Source organism: Hyperolius riggenbachi, chromosome 3, assembly GCF_040937935.1.
Source record: "Hyperolius riggenbachi isolate aHypRig1 chromosome 3, aHypRig1.pri, whole genome shotgun sequence".
Classification (NCBI taxonomy): Eukaryota; Metazoa; Chordata; class Amphibia; order Anura; family Hyperoliidae; genus Hyperolius; species Hyperolius riggenbachi.
In genome coordinates, this window is record NC_090648.1 from 468161063 (window position 1) to 468181090 (window position 20028).

Below are 20028 nucleotides of genomic sequence, written 5' to 3' on the forward strand. Positions count from 1 at the left end.
GGGTTGCTTAAAGCTTGCCTCAGGCGGCAAAAAGTCTAGGGCCGGGCCTGGCTGTAATTACTTATGAGAGAGGGTTATGCTATAGTCTGACCCAGTCCGACCTGGACAGAAACTCACTTCCATAGCTGATGTATAACTTTTTCACGCAGAGAAAGGAAAAAAGGACCACAGCGAAGTTATTTGTATGCTTGGTACTCGACATACACATGTCTATCTCATCATGTCACCTCGGTTGTCCTTTAAGGATCACACTCCTAGAAGTAGTAATTAACTAAGTAACGTGATTTTTATGTAACTGAATGGTATAAAGATGGATTTCTAATAAACTTTGTGAAGCATTTTGGAAACTGATGAGCGTGTCAGTGTCTTGCTTCTCCTCAAGGTTACTGGGGCCTAGGCTGCAGCCTACTAATGGGAGTCTGCACTGCCAACTTTACTCTGAGGTGTTGGGCCTCTCTTTAAATTCACAGGTTCTAAGTACAAATTTAAAGGACAGCTCCAGTGAAAAAAAAGTAAGCAGTTAAAATCTTACAGAGCTGATAGGTTTTGGACTAGTCCATCTTCTCATGGGGGATTCTCAGAGTTTTATTTGTTTTCAAAATCATTTCCTGAACAGCAGTTGCTAAGTCTAACTGCCAAAATAGTGTGCACGCAAGTAAGGAATGTGGCATATTACTATTTTGGCAGTTAAACTGCTGTGCAGAAAATGCTTTTGAAAACAAAGAAAACCCTGAGGCAGGGGTCACACTTGTCTTTCAGTTTCTACACTTTTCAGAAAACTGAAAGACAAGTGTGACCTCTACCTTACAACAGCTAATGTAATCTATAGAGAAAACTGACAAATTGCGCAAGATGTCAGTTTTTTTTCTGCACGCGAAATTTGCATTCAAGTGTGACCTAACTCATTGATTAACATGAGTTCTCAGTTGAAAACAGTTTTTCTGTGCAGAAAACGCGCACAAAAGACGACAAGTGTGACCCCTGCCTGAGAGTCTGTGCTTACTTTTTTGGCTGGAGCGGTCCTTCAACAGAATACCAGTACAGCGCATGCACTGTAGTCTCTAACTGGTTCAGTCAGGGACTTTACCAGAGCTGATTGTAGGAGAGCGTATGGGAATGGACAGACTCTGAGGGAGGCTCCAGACTACAGGGGGCTGGCGGGAGCCTCAGTGAAGTATAAATCCTTATATTTGTTAGATCTCAGGTACACTTTAACCACTTTACCTCCCTTGCTACGCTTATCTACTCCCCACAAAACTTTACTTGAAGCTCAGGGGAGTAGATAGGCGTACTTGTGGTAAACAGTGTGCTGTATGCCCAATAAGCTATCTGATTATGTATATAGGGTATCATTTTAACCGTGACAAGTGAGGGAATAGATTTTGTGGTGTTTGACAACTGAGGGATAAGTCATGTGATTTTTTTTACCGGAAAACTGAATAAAAAGGAATAAAACTGTTATTTACATGTGCTCTATACCCCTAAATAAATACTTGTAAAAAAAACAAAAGTGACAGCATTGAAAAGAGAATACACAGTTACCCTAGGGACTTAGCTTTTAAAATATGTATGCCATGAGAGTGTAGTACTGTTAATCATGAAGATAAGGGCTTTTAATTACTGATAGAGTACAATGAGAAAACAAAAAACACAAACCAGAAACGAATATATTATCGCCATACATTGTACTAGGAACATTATTTAAATGTTGAGATAACTAGGACAAATTAGCAAATACAATGTGTGGGTTTTACCTATGGTAACATTGTTTATTTGAAAACTATAGTGCATGGAAATGGAGAAATAGTGTATTTTTTCCCTCATTTTTCCCTTTAAAATGCACAGATAATAGCATAATTACTAAAAGCAAATATCACCCTCACAAAGCATAATTTGTGGCAAAAAAAACAAGATATAGATCATTTACATCTGATGAGTAGCAATAAAGTTATTGGTGAATGAATGGGAGGAGCGCTGAAATGTGAAAATTGCTCTGGTTTTTAAGCAAAAAACCCTGTGGTGCTGAAGTGGTTAAAGAGAAACTCCAACCTAGAATTTAACTTTATCCCAATCAGTAGCTGATACCCCCTTTTACATGAGAAATATAATGCTTTTCACAAACAGACCATCAGGGGGCGCTGTATGACTGATTTTGTGCTGAAACCCCTCCCACAAGAAGCTCTGAGTACCGCGGTACTCTGGGCAAACTGCCACAATGTAACAATGTTCACAGACAGGAAATGGCTGTTTACAGCTGTCTCTAACAGCCAAAACAGCTACATAACCTGCCCACAGTAAAAATGTCACCATGTAATAAATGTCAGAATGTAAATCGGGGAGAGGAAAGATTTTACAATGAGCAAACACTGACTAAATCGTTTATACATAATTATGGTAAAAAATGAAGCACTTTTTTTTACTACATTATTTTCACTGGAGTTCCTCTTTAAATCTGCTCCCACATTCATCTACCGATTTAAGTGTTCCATTATGGCTACATTCATAAATAAGCAGGCACAGTGATTGGTGCTGTGCCTGTGGTTTCTGATATATCTGGAGATCTACATAACGGATATCTCTACTTTTAAAAGGTTATTTAAGTGTAAAAAAAAGATCTGAGAGGCAGAGAAGGAGGTAAATAGGATACGAGGGTGGGCCAGACGGGTGATAGAGGCGTGTTTTATGGGCACAGCGCAATCTATTCTTCCATACATCTCTGATAAACAGGGAGACAGGTAGAGCTGACCAATCTGCTTATGGAGAGGGAGAGTTGACCAATCCAACCAGTCAATCACCTGTATACTGTTATAGACGGGGCACCACATACAATACAGTACCAGTATCTGTTCATACATAGAACCTGGACATTATTATTTTTTCAATTTTTATTTGGTGTGCATTGGAAGAGGGGTAGTCTTATATGGTGAGTTTATCACAAACTACATTTTAACTGGAAAAGTTGGGGGGTCGTCTTATATGGCTAGTCATCTTATACGCCGGAATATATGGTACTTGGGGCTTCTTGCAGTTATCCTGTTCCCCCGCCATCCCTGAGTCCCTCTGGCCAGCAGTGATGACCCCCGCAAAGATGGTCTGTTGCTGCCAGTTAGTGGTACTTTAGCTGATTTAGTAGCAGTAACCTGATGTTCCACTTTAAACTGCACAGAAATAATTGATGCCGGCTCACCTGGTTCTTATTGGCGTTCTCCATGAACACACACTGCTTCATGTTGTATGACACAACGGCATTGCCTCCGAGAGCAGCTACGTGTGCCCGGACCATGGCGAATACTTCACAAATGAAGGCGTGGAGAAAACCGCTGACTCCTCCCTCCTAGAAAAACAAAACAACTGTCACAGCCATTGATAAAGAAGACTAGTTATGCATCAAGACTGCCGAAAGCACAGCAAACATCATTGTTACAGCTGTATAGCGCCATCTGTTGTCATTTGTCTATGGTGTACGTGAGGTTTTCAGCTTCTTCAGATTTACCTGGAAAAAATTGTGTATATAAAAGAGGGCCAGTATGGATACATTAAAATGTTTTGAACATGTTTAAAGGGTGTTGTAAATAAAAAAATTGCCAAAAAATAGTATTCCAAATATATATATATTTAAACACATGCTAGAGTGTGAACCAACTCTAGTTCTGCACACAGTATGGAAGAGTTTCAACTTCTGAAAATTAACAATTATCCCACTAGAGTGGTTTTCTCTAATTTCCGGTCCTTACCTGGGACCGCTATTACTTATCTATAAACATTGGGGCTTCCAGAGCCAACATATGAGGAGAAGCAATAAAACATAAATGATAAAGGTTCTAAATATTCCCACTCTACTAAAAAAAAAAACAAATCACATTTTTACCTGCCTCTACCGGTCAGAGAAATCTAGCCACATAATGTGAGGGAAATTCTACCAAATGTTGTATGGATTTGGGCTTGCAAGTTAAACAAAAAGACATCTCACCTCACGGAGTGATGTGGTCTCCCGTATGAAAAACATGTTGATAATTCCCAGATATTTGGTGATTTTGGCTCCTGGGAGGAAGGAGAGGGGAGTCATCTTGACAACAGTCACGGTAGGGCCTCCAAAAGAAGTTCCCAGTTTCTGCCTCAGTTGACCTTCGGCCAGTGGGCTGGCTTTGTCCATTGTGGTGACTGAAAGAGAAAGAAGAGTGTCCACTGAGAGCGGATGGGTGGTAAATGGACAAGACGCTACAGGAAGTGGTCTTATTGGAGAATTGGCATGAACCAGCTGACAGACACAGTACGAGTGAAGCTCAGCCTTGTGGAGTCAGGCAGATGGAGAGAAGAGAAACGTGTTTAGCTGGAGGACAGTCATGCAGAACATGCGAGCGCAGGTGGAAAGATGGTGGCTTGAAACAGAAGTGACATTCCTGCAAAAAGAATCATGAATGAGCCGGAAAAAATGGAAGAAAATAAATCTGAAAAAGAAGGAGGATGAGCCAATCAAGAGGGGTGGGAGAGGCACATGGACAATCTGGATCATTGTGAGCCGGAAGAATCGATCATCAGGTTCGGTAGAGTGTGAAAATTGTAGCGTAGATCGCCCTGCTATCATTTTCTGCCTAAGCGTTTGGCTATTTGTTCTCACGCTAAAGGGAATGTAGAGAGTTTATATACTGTATAGATTTTTATATATTATGATCAGAACAAAAAAGAAAATAGATTTTTCATATTTTTTACACAGGTAAATATGAAACATCGTAGAGAACTACAGTAGAAGTCCCAGTTATCCAGAACTCAACTAACTAAAACAACTCGCCAGCAGTACTCACAGTGGTGAAGGCCAACTTCTTAGGCCGTTTGCGGGCTCTGCTATGCTTAAAGTGAATGGGAACCGAATTTTTAAAAAAATGAAGCAAATACTTACCTAAGGAGAGGGAAGGCTGGGGGTCGTATAGAGCCTTCTGTCTCCTCTCTCGGTGCTCTCTATCCTGTGCTGGCTCCCCCCCATTTCAATTCCCCGCCGAAAGGGTATTTGGAAGTCTTCGGGAGCCGTGTCCTCCCGAAGACGTGCGGCTCCATACTGCACAGGCGTGAGCGTGCAAGAGAGCGTGCTTGCGCAGGTGCAGTACAGGGCCGCCCTTCTTCAGGAGCACTCGGGCTCCCTGAAGACTTCTGAAGCCTCCTTCGGCCGGGTAAAGCAGTATTTGACTAATTTAGTCATATACTCCTACCGGGCGAGCCAGCACTGGAACGAGGGGACCAGGAGAGGAGCGGGAAGGCTCTATAGGATCCAGAGCCTTCCCTCTCCTTGGGTAAGTATCTGTCTCATTTTTTAAAATTCGGTTCCCATTTACTTTAAAGTGGATCCGAGATTAAAAACGAACTATGACAAGTAACTTGTCTATATATCTTATCTAAAGTGTACACAGCAAATCTAGCTGTAAACAGCTTCAACAGTTTCATGTTTATTTATTCCTGTGACACAATGACAGCGGCCATGTTTTGATTGTCACATTACACACAGACGAGCTGCAACTGCATATCCAGCCATCAGCTCACTCTACTCTGCTCTCCTGCTCCCTCCTCCCCTCTGCCTCTGAAATCTCTGGCTAGTTACACCTCCTCCTCCTCCTGCCCAGACTGAGCTCCCATAAGCCCTTCCCACATAGAGTGCCAAGGCACTTTGAGCTGTTTTCGAGGCTTGTTTAGTTTATAGGGAATCAGGAGTATTAAAACAAAAAAGTATTTGGCTTGAGGAATGCCCTATAAACTATATGTAAGGAACACAATTATGCAATGAGTAATCGTTTATCTTGGATACACTTTAAAGACTGGGTTCCACAGCTCCCCCAAGGATAATGTACTTTCAGTTACTGTATTTTAGCATTTAATATAAAGTTTATGGTATGTATATAGAGTGAGGTATAGTACTGTATTAGCTAGGCCTATTCTTTACATCGAGTCTCAAGCAACTAGAAAGAAGACTTATTCGGCATCAGCCGATCCCCATCGGTACCGGATAACCGAGACTCTACTGTATTACTGTATTACGTATGTGCCAACTGAGGCATGAATACCAAAGAAGGAAACTCGCTTTATTACACCCATTGAGGCCAGGTTATGCCACGTCCCACAGACCCCACCCACTCTCTCCTGAGAACCTAACTCAGATCCACACTCAGGGTTTGGAAGCCTCTTACTAAAAGAAGCCAGCTACTATGGCTGCATCCTGTTTTAACTTTTCTTTCCCCCTTGTAGAACTCTACTCTAGGCATGACATTGAAACTGAACTACAGGAAAAAAACACTACACTCACATCCCCAAGAAGTCTACCACTGGTGTCTGGTATCCCTGAAATGCATTTATGTTCTTTCCTAAAGCACCTCCGAGAAGGACTACATGTCTCAAACTTTCCCGCCACCTGCACTAGTAGTAGTATTATTAGTACAGTATTTATATAGCGCTGACATCTTGGGCAGTGCTAGTAATGAGATCTGCCTTGACTGATGGGGCATCCACTCAATGACCTGTGTGGTGTCTGAAAGCCTGGAGGTGGATGATGACTCTGTCAGCTGTCCAAGGGTAAAACAGCAGGGGTGAGCACTGGCGTAACGATAGGGCCTGCAGCCCCTGCACCCGCGGGGGGGCCCGGCCCCCCCTCCTGGGGCCCGCTCGGGGCCGTTTTGTGGGGGTTGGAGGGGACAGCCATGCAGCAATTCGGCGGGGAGGGGGGAAGGTCCCCCCCCTCCCTCACCTCAGGGCTCTCCCCTCTGCGCTCCCCTCCGCCTTAAATCTAAGTCCGGGCAGTGTCTGGGCAGCGGCGGGCAATCTTCGGGTGATCCGGATAGTAGTTATCCGGATGACACCCAGTACTGCTGTGCTGTGCGGGCTGGGCGGAGGATCAAGCTTACCCTTCTGACGTCTTCTCCGGCCGTCCCTCGGCGCCTCCCACTCGGCGCCTCCCATTTTTAGGTTAATCCAATAACAGCTGGCAGGGTTAATATTGTACAGCAGTGGCCCTCCGGCCTGGAACCCACTAGGAGCGCTTTTCTGAGCGCTTTGTGATTTGTAAAGTTCTTGCTGATGTAATGCTATGGGTGTGATCCCACTTGAGCGATGTGATTTTATAAAAATCCGCCATAGCATTAAATTAGCAAGAGCTTATTTAAATCGCTAGTGCTTAGAAAACGCTGCTAGTGGGTTTGAGCCCTCCAGGTTGATCCAACTGTGGTGGCTCTGGTAGGCTCATCCTTTTCTTTGATTCCTCACCCCCAGGGGCGTAACTAGGCCCCACCAGGCCCCCCTGCAGAATTTCTGAGCGCCCCCCCCGGGGCCCGCTCTGGGCCGTTTTGTGGGGGTTGGAGGGGACGCAGCATGAGGGGAAAGCCATGCATCAATTCGGCGGGGAGGGGGGAAGGTCCCCCCCCCTCCCTCACCTCGGGGCTCTCCCCTCTGCGCTCCCCTCCGCCTTAAATCTAAGTCCGGGCAGTGTCTGGGCAGCGGCGGGCAATCTTCGGGTGATCCGGATAGTAGTTATCCGGATGACACCCAGTACTGCTGTGCTGTGCGGGCTGGGCGGAGGATCAAGCTTACCCTTCTGACGTCTTCTCCGGCCGTCCCTCGGCGCCTCCCACTCGGCGCTCACGTGACTTCAAACACTTCCTCCTTCCGGGTTGAAGGAGGAAGTGTTTGAAGTCACGTGAGCGCCGAGTGGAACGCATCGTGGGAGGCGCCGAGGGACGGCCGGAGAAGACGTCAGAAGGGTAAGCTTGATCCTCCGCCCAGCCCACACAGCACAGCAGTACTGGGTGTCATCCGGATAACTACTATCCGGATCACCCGAAGATTGCCCGCCGCTGCCCAGACACTGCCCGGACTTAGATTTAAGGCGGAGGGGAGCGCAGAGGGGAGAGCCCCGAGGTGAGGGAGGGGGGGGGACCTTCCCCCCTCCCCGCCGAATTGATGCATGGCTTTCCCCTCATGCTGCGTCCCCTCCAACCCCCACAAAACGGCCCAGAGCGGGCCCCGGGGGGGGCGCTCAGAAATTCTGCAGGGGGGCCTGGTGGGGCCTAGTTACGCCCCTGGGGGTGAGGAATCAAAGAAAAGGATGAGCCTACCAGAGCCACCACAGTTGGATCAACCTGGAGGGCTCAAACCCACTAGCAGCGTTTTCTAAGCACTAGCGATTTAAATAAGCTCTTGCTAATTTAATGCTATGGCGGATTTTTATAAAATCACATCGCTCAAGTGGGATCACACCCATAGCATTACATCAGCAAGAACTTTACAAATCACAAAGCGCTCAGAAAAGCGCTCCTAGTGGGTTCCAGGCCGGAGGGCCACTGCTGTACAATATTAACCCTGCCAGCTGTTATTGGATTAACCTAAAAATGCAGCTGCTGTTGTTCAAGAGTGACACCTGCTGCTTGCAAGTGGAAAATGTGAGAATTTCCAACACGACATTTTAAATTTACTTAATGTAAAAAAAAGAAAAAAAAATTACAAGTACTGAACACGGTAATTAAAATATTAAAAGGCTATGCATATTATTTAGGTTTGACTTTTCTACTATCATGACTTGGATGATCAGAAACATATTTAGGGGCTGCTCATGTAGACGTCCAGGAAATCTGTGATCATCAATTCCATTAAAGAGACACTGAAGTGAAAAAAAAACTTATGATATAATGAATTGTATGTGTAGTACAGCTAAGAAATAGAGCATTAGTAGCAAAGAAAATAGTCTCCTATTGTACAGGAAGAATTAAAAAAAAAACTTCAATTGTTATCTATGCAAAAGAGCTTCCCTGAGCTCTCCTAGGCTACAGTGCTATTTTCTGAAGCACATATACATCAAAGAAACAGTGAAAGACAACTTCAGATAAGATTGCACTGTAGGGAAGTTCAAAGGGTCATTAGCCCTGCTCAGTTTCATAGTTTAAAATACAGAGTATGGTTTGTAAATTGCAGACAGAATTGACAGAATGACAGAATGATGCAATGTAATAAAAAAAGCTATATATCTGAAAATAAAAATATGATGCTTTTTCTTTACTACTAATGTTCTATTCATTATTCGTACTACACATACAATTCATTATATCATAAGATTTTTTTCGCTTCAGTGTCACTTTAAGGTGTAACTATATATGATGGATTCTGTTACACTTGGGATGGGGCAACGCTACCTTTACTAGAGTATGTGGAACAGCTTTGGATTCTATAGCATGTGAATTGCACATTCCCCTCATTGCTCAGGGACAGCATGTGCTCCCTGCTTGCTTCTGTTGGCTCGGCTGAGCCCTGCACTACTCTCTCCCCAGGCCAGACCTGCCCACAGTGGGGGCCAGACAGACCCTATTAACAGACGACACCTTAGGAAGCTAAGAAGCTTGTGATACTAAGGCCTGTTACACATCTACAACACGTGCAGGAGCCGCTCTCCTGCATGCGTTTTACTAGCCTGCGGCTGTCGTCGGGGACCTGCGGTGCGACGCTGAGTGGCAGCGGTAGTATCAATTAATCCGACGGGGAAACGCCGATTCCCGGCGATAAAATGTGCCGGGATGCGTCGTACCGCAACGCATCGAAATGCAGCGTCGGGTGTGAAAGGTAAAATGAAAGTCTATGGACTTTCCTTTTACCTTGGTTAACGTAAAGTATAGACTTTGCATTTAAACGCTGAAAAACGGCTATGGTGTGAAAGAGCCCTTATATTTTCAGGTGCAAATGCTAGGCTGCACATGCAGAGGTGTGGCCCCATACATAAAGCAATGGATAGTGCACAGTGCACATTTTTGGTGGAGTTTTCTTCCCAGACATGTTCTGGGATGTCGGATGTGAACACAGCTTCAATTTCAGCACTGAACACAGTAAAAAATAATAATAATTTAAAAGAGACTCGCATATGAATAACCCCAAAGGCACCAGTTACACCAGAGCTGTTCACAGCGGCTGTCCTATCAGACCACAAGATTTTCCCAAATCTCGACAGCTCTAACAAATTTGCAAGCTGTGATATTGAGTTACCATAAAACTCCTGGTGAAGACTGGGCAATTAAGCCAGTTAATTAAATCACAAGCTGGAGAGGCGCCCAAGAATATAAAATATTTAACATTTTAAAATCACAATTATAACACCTGAAACATTTAGAAATATACATGTTAAAATTGAGTGTCCTCTGTATCAATTTGAAGGCACGGTTTATTGGCCTGATGAAGTGGGTTTGGTCTCACGAAATGCGTTGCCTTGCACTTCATAAAAATCCTTTTTGTACTGTGCCGTAAGTAGTGTCTTCAGTGAGGTAAGCTAACCATTCTATTCTGCAGAGAGCGACCGACATACATGTCTAACCCATACCCTTTTGGAGACAGATATGGAGTACCGCACCATATAAAATATTATTATCCAGCATAATCTTGAATATACCACACTATCTGGGCTCCCAGTGTCTCTGTGCTTTTTTCTTAGGGTCTGGCCACTTCATATAAACCAGTTAATGGTTTATTCTATGCCTTGGGGATTCTGCATTTTCAGCTCTGTGCCCCAGCTGGGCTCATTACTGAAGAAGAAACGTAACGTTTCTAAAGCTTGCAACAAACCATATACGGTTAGTCATTAAAGGTATTGCCAGACGCAACATATACTGGCTATGTACATTAAAAGTGACAGCACAAGTAACTTTGTAAAGGAGGTAGCAGGCCAGGCAATCAAAATAAAAAGCACAACACTGCATCACAATATGATACCCAACATTGATGAAAACAAGCATCGACCCCGCACAGCATTGTGGGAGAAAAATAATGTACCATCTGTCTTATTTAGTGCCAAAGTCTGCACAGTAATATCATCTGTCATAGAAATGTCATACCCATCTCATTTGCCTTACCTTAAGGCAGGTTTTACATCTATTTTTTGCGCTGCAGTGGGGATGTGATGCCCCTGCAGTAACCCACAGCAACACAAAAAATGACAAACATATGACCCTGCGGCAGAGTGCGCACGACAGGATCATATGCATAGTGCTGCCCCAGTCAGTGACGTACTCCCTACTGGGCTGGAAGTACATCACTGGGATTCCCTGGCATCCTCGTCTGCTTATTGCCTTGTACCCATCCCTCAGCACTCATCCACCACACTCATTATGGTGCGTAACATGGATTAGTGTTTTTGAAGTTACAAATAAACTGAATGTTGGAAAGTGCCCGGCTCTCCTCTCCTGTTGTTTACAGGTCATCTCAGCCCGGCTTAAAGTGAACCCGAGTTGTGAAAATAAACTATGCCACGGTTTTATTTTATGTTTAAAACCGTAAAAAGTAGCTTTAAATGTTTTTATTGCCTCTCCTCAATGACACAGTCTTCCAAGTGTCCCAGAGCTAATATATATGAACTATTGGCCTTTTTACAAAAGGATTTTGTGAATGAGCCTATAGGAAAGCATGGGTTCATTCTACATGTTCATTGGCCCGTTGCAGTCCGATCCAGAAAATGATCCAACAAAGGACCTAGTGTAAGCCTACCCTCTGTCTGTACACGTGGACTGTACACCTACACACTGTACTTTTACATCCTGTGCAACCACACGCTGTGAACATATGGTGGTGTATCTATGTGTACGACATCGGTAAGCTGGGTGAAGGGTGGGCCGAATTATGGCACACCCTGCTGCCGCTCAAAGTCCTGGCCGTGTTAAAGAGGAGTTGTCAGCCATACTATCTCAGGAAAAAAAACCACACACACACACGCACGCACGCACGCACGCACGCACGCACGCACGCACACACACACACACACACACACACACACACACACACACACACACACACACACACACGTGTGTGTGTGTAGATAAATACATGCTCCACTTACATAACATATGAATTGCACTGTCCACGTTATGATTTTAGTAATTTTTTTTTTACAGTAAAAAAAAAGAAAAGAGAAAATCCTTCTTAGCATTTCCCATTTTAACTGTGGCTATTCTGAAGCCAATCCTGATGTAATTTCCTCCCTTAGTCTCCTCTGCCTGATTTGCCCACCCTTCACTATAGATAGTGCATTGTCTCAGCATGAGAAATATTGGCCAATTAGAGAGGATTAGAGGTGTGGGAGGGGAAAACAGGAGGGAAAGAGGCTTCAGCCAATCAGGCTGCATTAGTTATGTCTGAGGGGAAGTAGAGAAGCAAAAAAGGACAACCCAGCATGCCCTGCAACTTCCTTTTTGTGTACCAAATTTTGTGTGTACCAAATAAGAGTCAGGTAAACTGAGGAATGAGCATTTATGAACAAGAAGTAATAGTGATTATTAACTTTTGGATTGCCTGGTTAGCATCCTCATTACTTGTTTACCAGATAAAAATAAAGAATTTATTTTTGATTTTATGCCCGACAGTTACACTTTAAATACTATTCCCCCTCTGAGTCGTAGCAACTTTGAGGGAGATGTAATTCAGGGTCCAATGATCGCCGAAACCCCAAATTACCCATACGCAGGCTGCAGACTACAGCATTGCTGCTATAGCGGCGTACAACTCAGGAACTACACAGTCAGGGCGTGGTGCCGAAACCACCTGCTTCGCATATGGTGTACGCTTACCCACATATTGTACATCTACCCATAATGCACTTTCTGTACACATGCACTGTACATTACTACATAAGTTATACTGTACAGTTAAAAAACACTGGTGGAGGCTCCCTTTATGATATATCCAGTCAGTAGTTGTTCTTACCTTTTCAGAAGGACAAACCATTATTTACTGGAAAAAGTACTGTTTATTCATGCATGGTAGACAACGCATTTCACGGGTCTTGGCCTGCTTCTTCAGGTCACTACAAGGGCCTGTAGAACTTTTGATCACGAATGTGAGCACCTAAAAATGTTGTCATATCATCAAGGGCGCCTCCACCAGTGTTATTTTTAGCACAGGGGATTTTCAGTCACGAGGACCTTTAGTTCTCACAACTAATCCAGGAGACAGAGAGTGACCAACAGGCATCTGCATGAACAGACTTGGAACACCGAGCAGGGACGGTTACGGTATATTCCCGCAGGCTCAGACGGTGGATGCAAGTTTTGCAACCCATCCTTGTGAGTATAATACTGATACACGTGTGCTTACATCCCTTTGTCTAATGATACTGCACCATTGGGCTCCTGGTCTCTCTCATTCACAGAGACTCAGAGCTTACGAGTAACCATCAGCGATCAAAACGTTTTGTTATACAATTACTCACTATCCTTTGACCTTCTCTGTGCCCAGCAGGCACCAGTTCATGGGCAGATACAGAAAACTGATCATAAATGTAAAAAAAATCAATTGTTTACCACAAGACATAATAAATGAAAAGTATATAAAAACACTATACATTCCCTTTAGGAATACAAAAGTTGGAGTGAACACAGGCTAAGGTCCAAACACTCATAAGGGGGATTGTGTCAATGGAGGACGAAATACAAAAGGCAAGGGGGGGCGACTCACTGCAGCAGTAGACTCCACCTGTAATTGAAGGATTACTTTAAGATGGGCTGGCCATACATAATTACTCCTATGGACAGCTCTGGTGTGACCTCTGCCTACTGCTGATCATAATGCAAATCGCTCTGTAGTGTTATGTGCAATGACATCGCAGAATTGGTGGCCCCGCTTATCTACAAACAATAACTTTCACACTCTGCAAGTGGTTTGATCTTGGTAGGTGGACAGGTCCCCTCCCACTCCCGTCACCACGGCGTGTCACAGGCAGGCCTGGGACAATCAGGACAATGAAGAAACACACAGCGGGCCTACTTGTTTTAATTGATCCACGTCTTATGGTCTGAGCCCTCATTTTTATGTGCTCTATCCAGCTGTTGCATCTGTCTGCAAAGGAACTGTAATCAGCGGCAGTAACTGGAAACACAGCGATAGAGAAGACAAAGAAAAAAACATGGATGACGTCTCTCGCTCATCACAACGTGCCCTGATGAAGCAAATTGTCGGCTTCTCGGAAAGAAAAGATCGGCAGCATTTAGGAGTCGGGGTTTGCGGGATAGAAAGGACCTACCTCGCGGGGGGACGCTGGCCGGGGAGGAGCCTCGATCCTGGAGATCTGCAATCAGGACATACAAACAGCACTGTTACTTATGTGTATCGTTTACAGAGGTCCAGGGCTGGATTTACCATAAGACACTGTAGGCACGTGCCTACAGGCGCCTGATGATGGACAGGCGCCTCATGCCCCTCCCCTAGTGCCTCCCTCTTACCATCCCTATGCAGAGTCCTAATGAGAGGTTACTTACCTTGCTCTCCGCATTCCAGTGACCGGGTCGCCCTTTAGTCAGGGGTACCTCTAGCTACTTAATACTGAGGTTCCTCTAGCTACCTAATGCTTGGGGGCACCTCTTGCTACTTAATATGAAGTACTTCTGGCTACCCAATACTAAGGGGCATCTGTAGCTACCTATAATGGGCAAGAGAAGTGGCAGCTGGGCCAGCTAGCACACTTGCAGTGCAGTTTGGTTGGGGTTTGTGTGTTCATTGAGGGCGACGTCTAGGGTGCCTGGACATCTGTGTGTATAGGCTCCTGTGAGGTAAATCCGGGCCTGCAGAGGTCTGGGGTCACCACACCTGTGTTTGCTCCTTCACAATCAGTTTTTTCCCCCTTTTTCTATATTTTGTGATGTATCATTAAAGAGGTACTGCAACGAAACATAGTAGGATGCAGTCAATAATCCAGGATACCCACTTGTACACTAAACATCCTGGTTTCAAAAACACTTTCTATAGCTATATATTGGTATATAGCCCCGCTCTCCCACTAAGGCTGAGCCTAGGCCGTTTATTATGCGGAATTCTTTCCCCCAGAGAATTCTGGGAGACCAGCTATGTTTTTGTACTGACTTTAGAACTCACAGTAAACGAACATTCCTCATTACTAATGGTGTTGCTGGCTGTTATAAATTTTAGAAAGTAATTCAGGTGGAAAAATGTCATGGGGGGAGGTGTTCGCATTTTAGGCGGCGGTTGTGGTGGGTGTTCACAGGCTTTATTGTGAACCCGGGGTGAAAGTTATATGGAGGCTGCCATATTTATTTCCTTATAAGCAAAACCTGTTCTGCTGATTCTCTGCCTCTAATACTTTTAGCCACAGACCCTGAACAAGCATGCAGCAGATCAGGTGTTTCTGACATTATTGTCAGATCTGACAAGATTAGCTGAATGCTTGTTTCTGGTGTACTTCAGACACTACTGCAGCCAAATATATAAGCAGGGCTGCCAGGCAACTGGTAATGTCTAATCACTGTGCGACAGCCTTAATGCAGGATGGCGGCCACAGAGTGGCTCTCTCGTTCCTTGATCACGCCATATGTCGTGATCTCGTGTGGAGCGAGAGTAGATGGCTCAGACAACACAGCGGGGCAAAGCGAGCAGCCTGCCAGCGGTTGATCATCGTTGGCAGGCTGTGATCTTTCTTTACTCTAGAAAATGTATTTATATAGCACTGCCATCTAACACAGCGCTGCACAGAGGATCGGCTTGTCACTAACTGTCCCTCTGAAGGGTTCACAATCTAATCCCTGACATAGTAGTGTAGTGTATGGATAGTAGTGTAGGGCCAATTTAGTGGGGATGGGGTGGTTAAAAAATGTAAATATTTCACCGTTCAAACTCCAACAATCACAGCAGCAATCAGTGACCTTCAAAAGAAAGCCCTATTTGTGAGAAGAAAAGGAGGTAAAATTCATTTGGGTGCCAAGTTGTATGGCTGAGCAATAAACCGTTAAAGTTGTAAAGTGATGAATTGTAAAAAATGGCCAGATATTTATACCCCTCAGTGACTGGGCCCTCAGGTAGTTTAAAGGAAATAAATATGGCAGCCTCTATATACCTCTCACCTCGGTTCACTTTAATGTGCGTGTGCACAGGCTTTGGCTGGTGGTAAGCTTTGGGCAGAGGTGGTGTTCGCGGTGTAAGTAGCAGAGTGAGGTTTGCATTGTAGGCGGCAGTTGTGTTGTGCACACACAGGTGCGTTGTTTAGTTTATAAGATTGATGCGTTTACTGGTGTTCAGTAAGGTACTGTGTTTCATTCTCTTGAGCTTCTGTGCATGTATGAGAATGTGATGGGTTACAAAAAAGCTCTTGCAACTTTTTAATTTCATCTATTTATTGCTCTTATAAAGAGAAAGAACCTAGATTTTCTTACCAAGCTGTTTCATAAAACTAAGACACATACCCAGTCCCAAGGACTGACCCAAACATGAAGGCATTCCCATGGTTATACACCCACCTCTGGGGAAGGAGAAAAATTGCACTGATGGGGAATCAGAAGTTAACTCCATAGGAAACTGCAGCAGCTCGTCTGTATCTGAGGAGACTGGAAGAAACAGAGACATAGTGACTGAAAAGGAGATCATTGTATGATGAGGGGCTACAACAAGAATGAGAAGCAACCTCCTGAACCCATACCTACATAGTTGGTTTGAAAAAGACAATAGTACAACTTGTAACAAGTTACATGCCTATTTCTGACCCAGTAACCCACAGCAACTCGTCAGCAAAATCCCAGGCCTTCCATCCTCCTGTATTGGAGAGTACTGCATCAGAGATTCCCCATCTACCCCAGTCTGTTGTGTTTGATGCCATTATCTCAGCACCATAGTTTTGAGCACAATTTGTTGGGTTTGACACTTTTTGGTGCTGCGTAAAGTCTTGACCCAAATCAAATCTCCAAACTTTGCCAAGTTCTAGCCTTTACCTGGATATGCCTATACCGTTAACTCTCTATTTGTTTAACACTAATCTTTAAACTTATCCTAACAGTGTCCTAAAGTTTACATCTAAACTCATTATAACCAGGCCCGTTTCCAGGGCCGTACGGTCAGTGCGACAGCACTGAGCGCCAGGTGGAGCTGCAGGTAGAAGGGCGCTGCGGTGGTCATCATGTGCAGACTGGCCTGAGGGAATTGGGGAGATTTCCCCCCAACCGCATCTTCCCCGGATTTCGGGCGCCCCTACGCTGTGTCCCTGTCAGCAGAATTGAATTTACGCAGCGGCCAGAGCTGCTTTAGTCTCATTGGCTAGTGCCCAGTACACAGCACCAAAGTGTGTGCGTGCGGGGGGGGGGGGGGGGGGGGCAGTACCCACTGTTTGGATGTGAGGGTGGGTAGGAAGAACCTCTGTGCCCAATACCTATTGTCTGCTGGGAGGGAGAGCATCTCTGTACCCAGCACTCACTGTCTGGGGTCGGGGGGCAAACAACCCTGTGCCCAGCACCCATTGTCACTCCTGTTGGGGGGGGGGGGGGGAGAAGGAAGCACCCGGCACCCACTGTAGCGCTATGCTGCCCGCTCTATCCCTGGCTATACTGGGAACACATGCCTGGCAATACTGGGAGCATCTACCTATGTCTATACTGGGAGCTCCTATGCCTGGCTACCTATACTGGGAGCAACTATGCCTGGCTATACTGGGAGCTCCTATGCCTGGCTACATATACTTGGAGCACCTATCAATAGCTACCTACACTGGGGGGACCTTTACCTAGCTAACCTATACGGCAGGGGGGGCGATTTTTACACCTTCGCCCTGGGTGCAATTTAGCCTAGAAACTGCCCTGATTATAACCTTCATACTAATACCCTGACATATATTGGTCTTCCTTTTTTTTAACTGGTAAATTTTATTTAATTTTGCATTTTCCTTACTTGGTTTTAGATATCATCAATATTATTTACATGGTCTACCTTCGAGTCCCCATTGACCCTCGCCTTGCAACTGTCCGTTGCTTTACTGTTTTATAGCAGGGTAACGCAGCCACAATGCAAGGCAGTGGGGCCTAGCACACTAATTGATTTGCGCCTGAAGTGCCTGATCAGCCGCTGAGCCACCGCATAGTCAACAGTGTGTCGGAAGTAATGGAAGTCAATGAGTGATGCAGTGTGGAAACCCGGGAATCCCAGTGATGTACATCCTGTCCAGCAGGGTCATGTGTGGAGGGACAGCGAGGGGCGTGTGGCGCTATGCATATGACCCCGTCGGCGCACTCTGCTGCAAGGTCAAATGAATTACATTTTTTGCGTTGCAAAAGGGCAGAGCATCGCACCGCCCACGCAACGGCCAGGTGTAAATCCAGCCTAATGTAAACCAAAGACGAGAGGAACCATAGGTTTTATACCTACCTGGGCTTCTTCCAGCCCACTATAGCCCATTAGCTCCCTTGGCATCCTCCCGGGCCAATCCAATGAGCTGCAGCCAAGTTAAAGTCTGCAATCCCAAAGTCTACTGTGCATTTGCAGCCCCAGCCGCACACCTCCTCCAACATGCTCCTGCAGCTGAGCCTGTGCAGTTTGCAATTGCGCAGATGCAGAATTCTCCCAGGCCACAGAAGTGCGATCAAGAGGGTGCCCGGCCAAGGCCACAAATGCGAAGTAGTCCGCGACAGAGCTGCATCACGGACATTACCAGGGCTAACAGCGCCAGAAAAGAGGGGACCAGACAGACACAGAGGGAGCTGATGGACTACAAGGGGTTGGAAGAAACCCGAGATAAGTATAAGTCCTCTTGTTCCCTTTGTGACAGGTACACTTTAATTCCATTTAAGGTGTCTAAAATTTAAATAATCTGAAAAATGTTTTACTGAGAAGTCCTCCTTTTGACCTAGTCAACTGTCATGACAAATATGAGCAGGTGGGGTCTTAGTGTCACTAATAGATTTTTATTCTCCACTGGACGGTTCCGCTGGTCAGCTTAGACAGAGATGAATAATGAGTTTGTGAAGCATTAGAATTTGCATAGCACATGTGTTCTGGATAGCTGTCAGATCACAGAAGGAGACTGCAGACACCCATAAGTCTGTAACATTTACCAAATGCCAGACTGGCACCTTCCAGTTCCTACTAAATGCTAAAGCCCACCTCCCATCCACCTTTCCTCTCGCTCCTCTGATGCAGCCCCTGTCTGCCAATCTCTACATTGACTACCTATTATACAAAGGATCCAGTTTAAACTACTCACCCTATCATTCAAAGCTCTACATTGGCCAGTGATCTGCAAATTTTGCTCTCCAGCTGTTAAGGAACTACTAGTCCCACAATAATTTACCTTTATGAATCATGACTGTGGCTGTCAGACTCGTGCAATGCATTGTGGGACTTGTACTTCCCTAACAGCTGGAGAGCCAAGTTAGCCAATGACCCCATTGACAAGTGACATAACGGGTTGTCCAGCTTACCCCGAGCCTGGGCACGCTCCAACTTGCTCTTAGAGGGCTGTAGGGCGTTCTGTTTGTCAAAAGTGATGGCAACAGCTGTGACTGCGATCTGGATGAACATGAGATGTCGATAAGGACACAGCTGGTGGACGGACAATCACAAGACAGAGGAGAAGAGGATACAACTCAGCCTACCTGTATGGCTTCATCCTCAGGAACTGCCACCGTAAAATTAACTTGACACAGGCAGCAGGGAATCATCGAACGCAACTTGAAATACAAACTCTGTAAATAAGAAGATATATAGATGTATTCATGTATGGAGTCACAGCAAATAAAAGGGAAAGATTATACAAAAGGATGATTGTATCCATGTGAGAGACAAATGGAGAAGGAGGAAAGAAGGAGAGTGGAAGAAAGAAGGGGGGCTGGACAAGGGGAGGGATGGGGAAGGAGAGGATTGGCAAGGTGAGAAGGGGAGAAATGGGAAAGGAGCGGAGGGATGGGGAGAACCAAAGGGGAGTTATGGGGGCGGAGAGAAGGGTATGGGTAGGAGATAAGGGGAGTGATGGGGTAGGAGAGAAGGGGAGATGGGGAGGAGAGAATGGGAGGGATGAGGAGGAGAGAATGTGAGGGATGGGGAGGAGAGGATGGGAGGGATGAGGAGGAGAGAATGTGAGGGATGGGGTAGGAGAGAACCCGAGGGATGGAGGAGGAGAGAAGGGGGATGGGGAGGAGAGAAGGGGGCTGGGGAAGTAGAGGATAGGAGAGATGGACAAGGTGAGAAGGGGAGGGATGGGGAAAGAGGGGAGGGATGGGGAAGTAGGATGGGAGGGATGGGGAAGTAGGATGGGAGGGATGG

General features: G+C 45.4%; 1 protein-coding gene across 9 annotated transcripts in view; it reads right to left on the reverse strand.

Moving 5' to 3' along the window:
- The window catches only part of C2CD5 (C2 calcium dependent domain containing 5), a 160064-nt gene that overhangs the window by 7606 nt on the left and 132430 nt on the right, over window positions 1-20028 (reverse strand). For 5 of the 9 annotated variants that reach the window (XM_068277981.1, XM_068277980.1, XM_068277977.1 and 2 more), the window contains 7 exons: window positions 19362-19451; window positions 19188-19275; window positions 16245-16331; window positions 14021-14065; window positions 13765-13866; window positions 3971-4161; window positions 3188-3334 (listed from right to left, as the gene is read on the reverse strand). In XM_068277981.1, coding sequence (XP_068134082.1) covers window positions 3188-3334; window positions 3971-4161; window positions 13765-13866; window positions 14021-14065; window positions 16245-16331; window positions 19188-19275; window positions 19362-19451 — 750 coding nt within the window. The remainder of the gene's footprint in view (window positions 1-3187; window positions 3335-3970; window positions 4162-13764; window positions 13867-14020; window positions 14066-16244; window positions 16332-19187; window positions 19276-19361; window positions 19452-20028) is intronic. The other 4 variants (XM_068277982.1, XM_068277978.1, XM_068277983.1 and 1 more) reach the window with 2 other exon arrangements.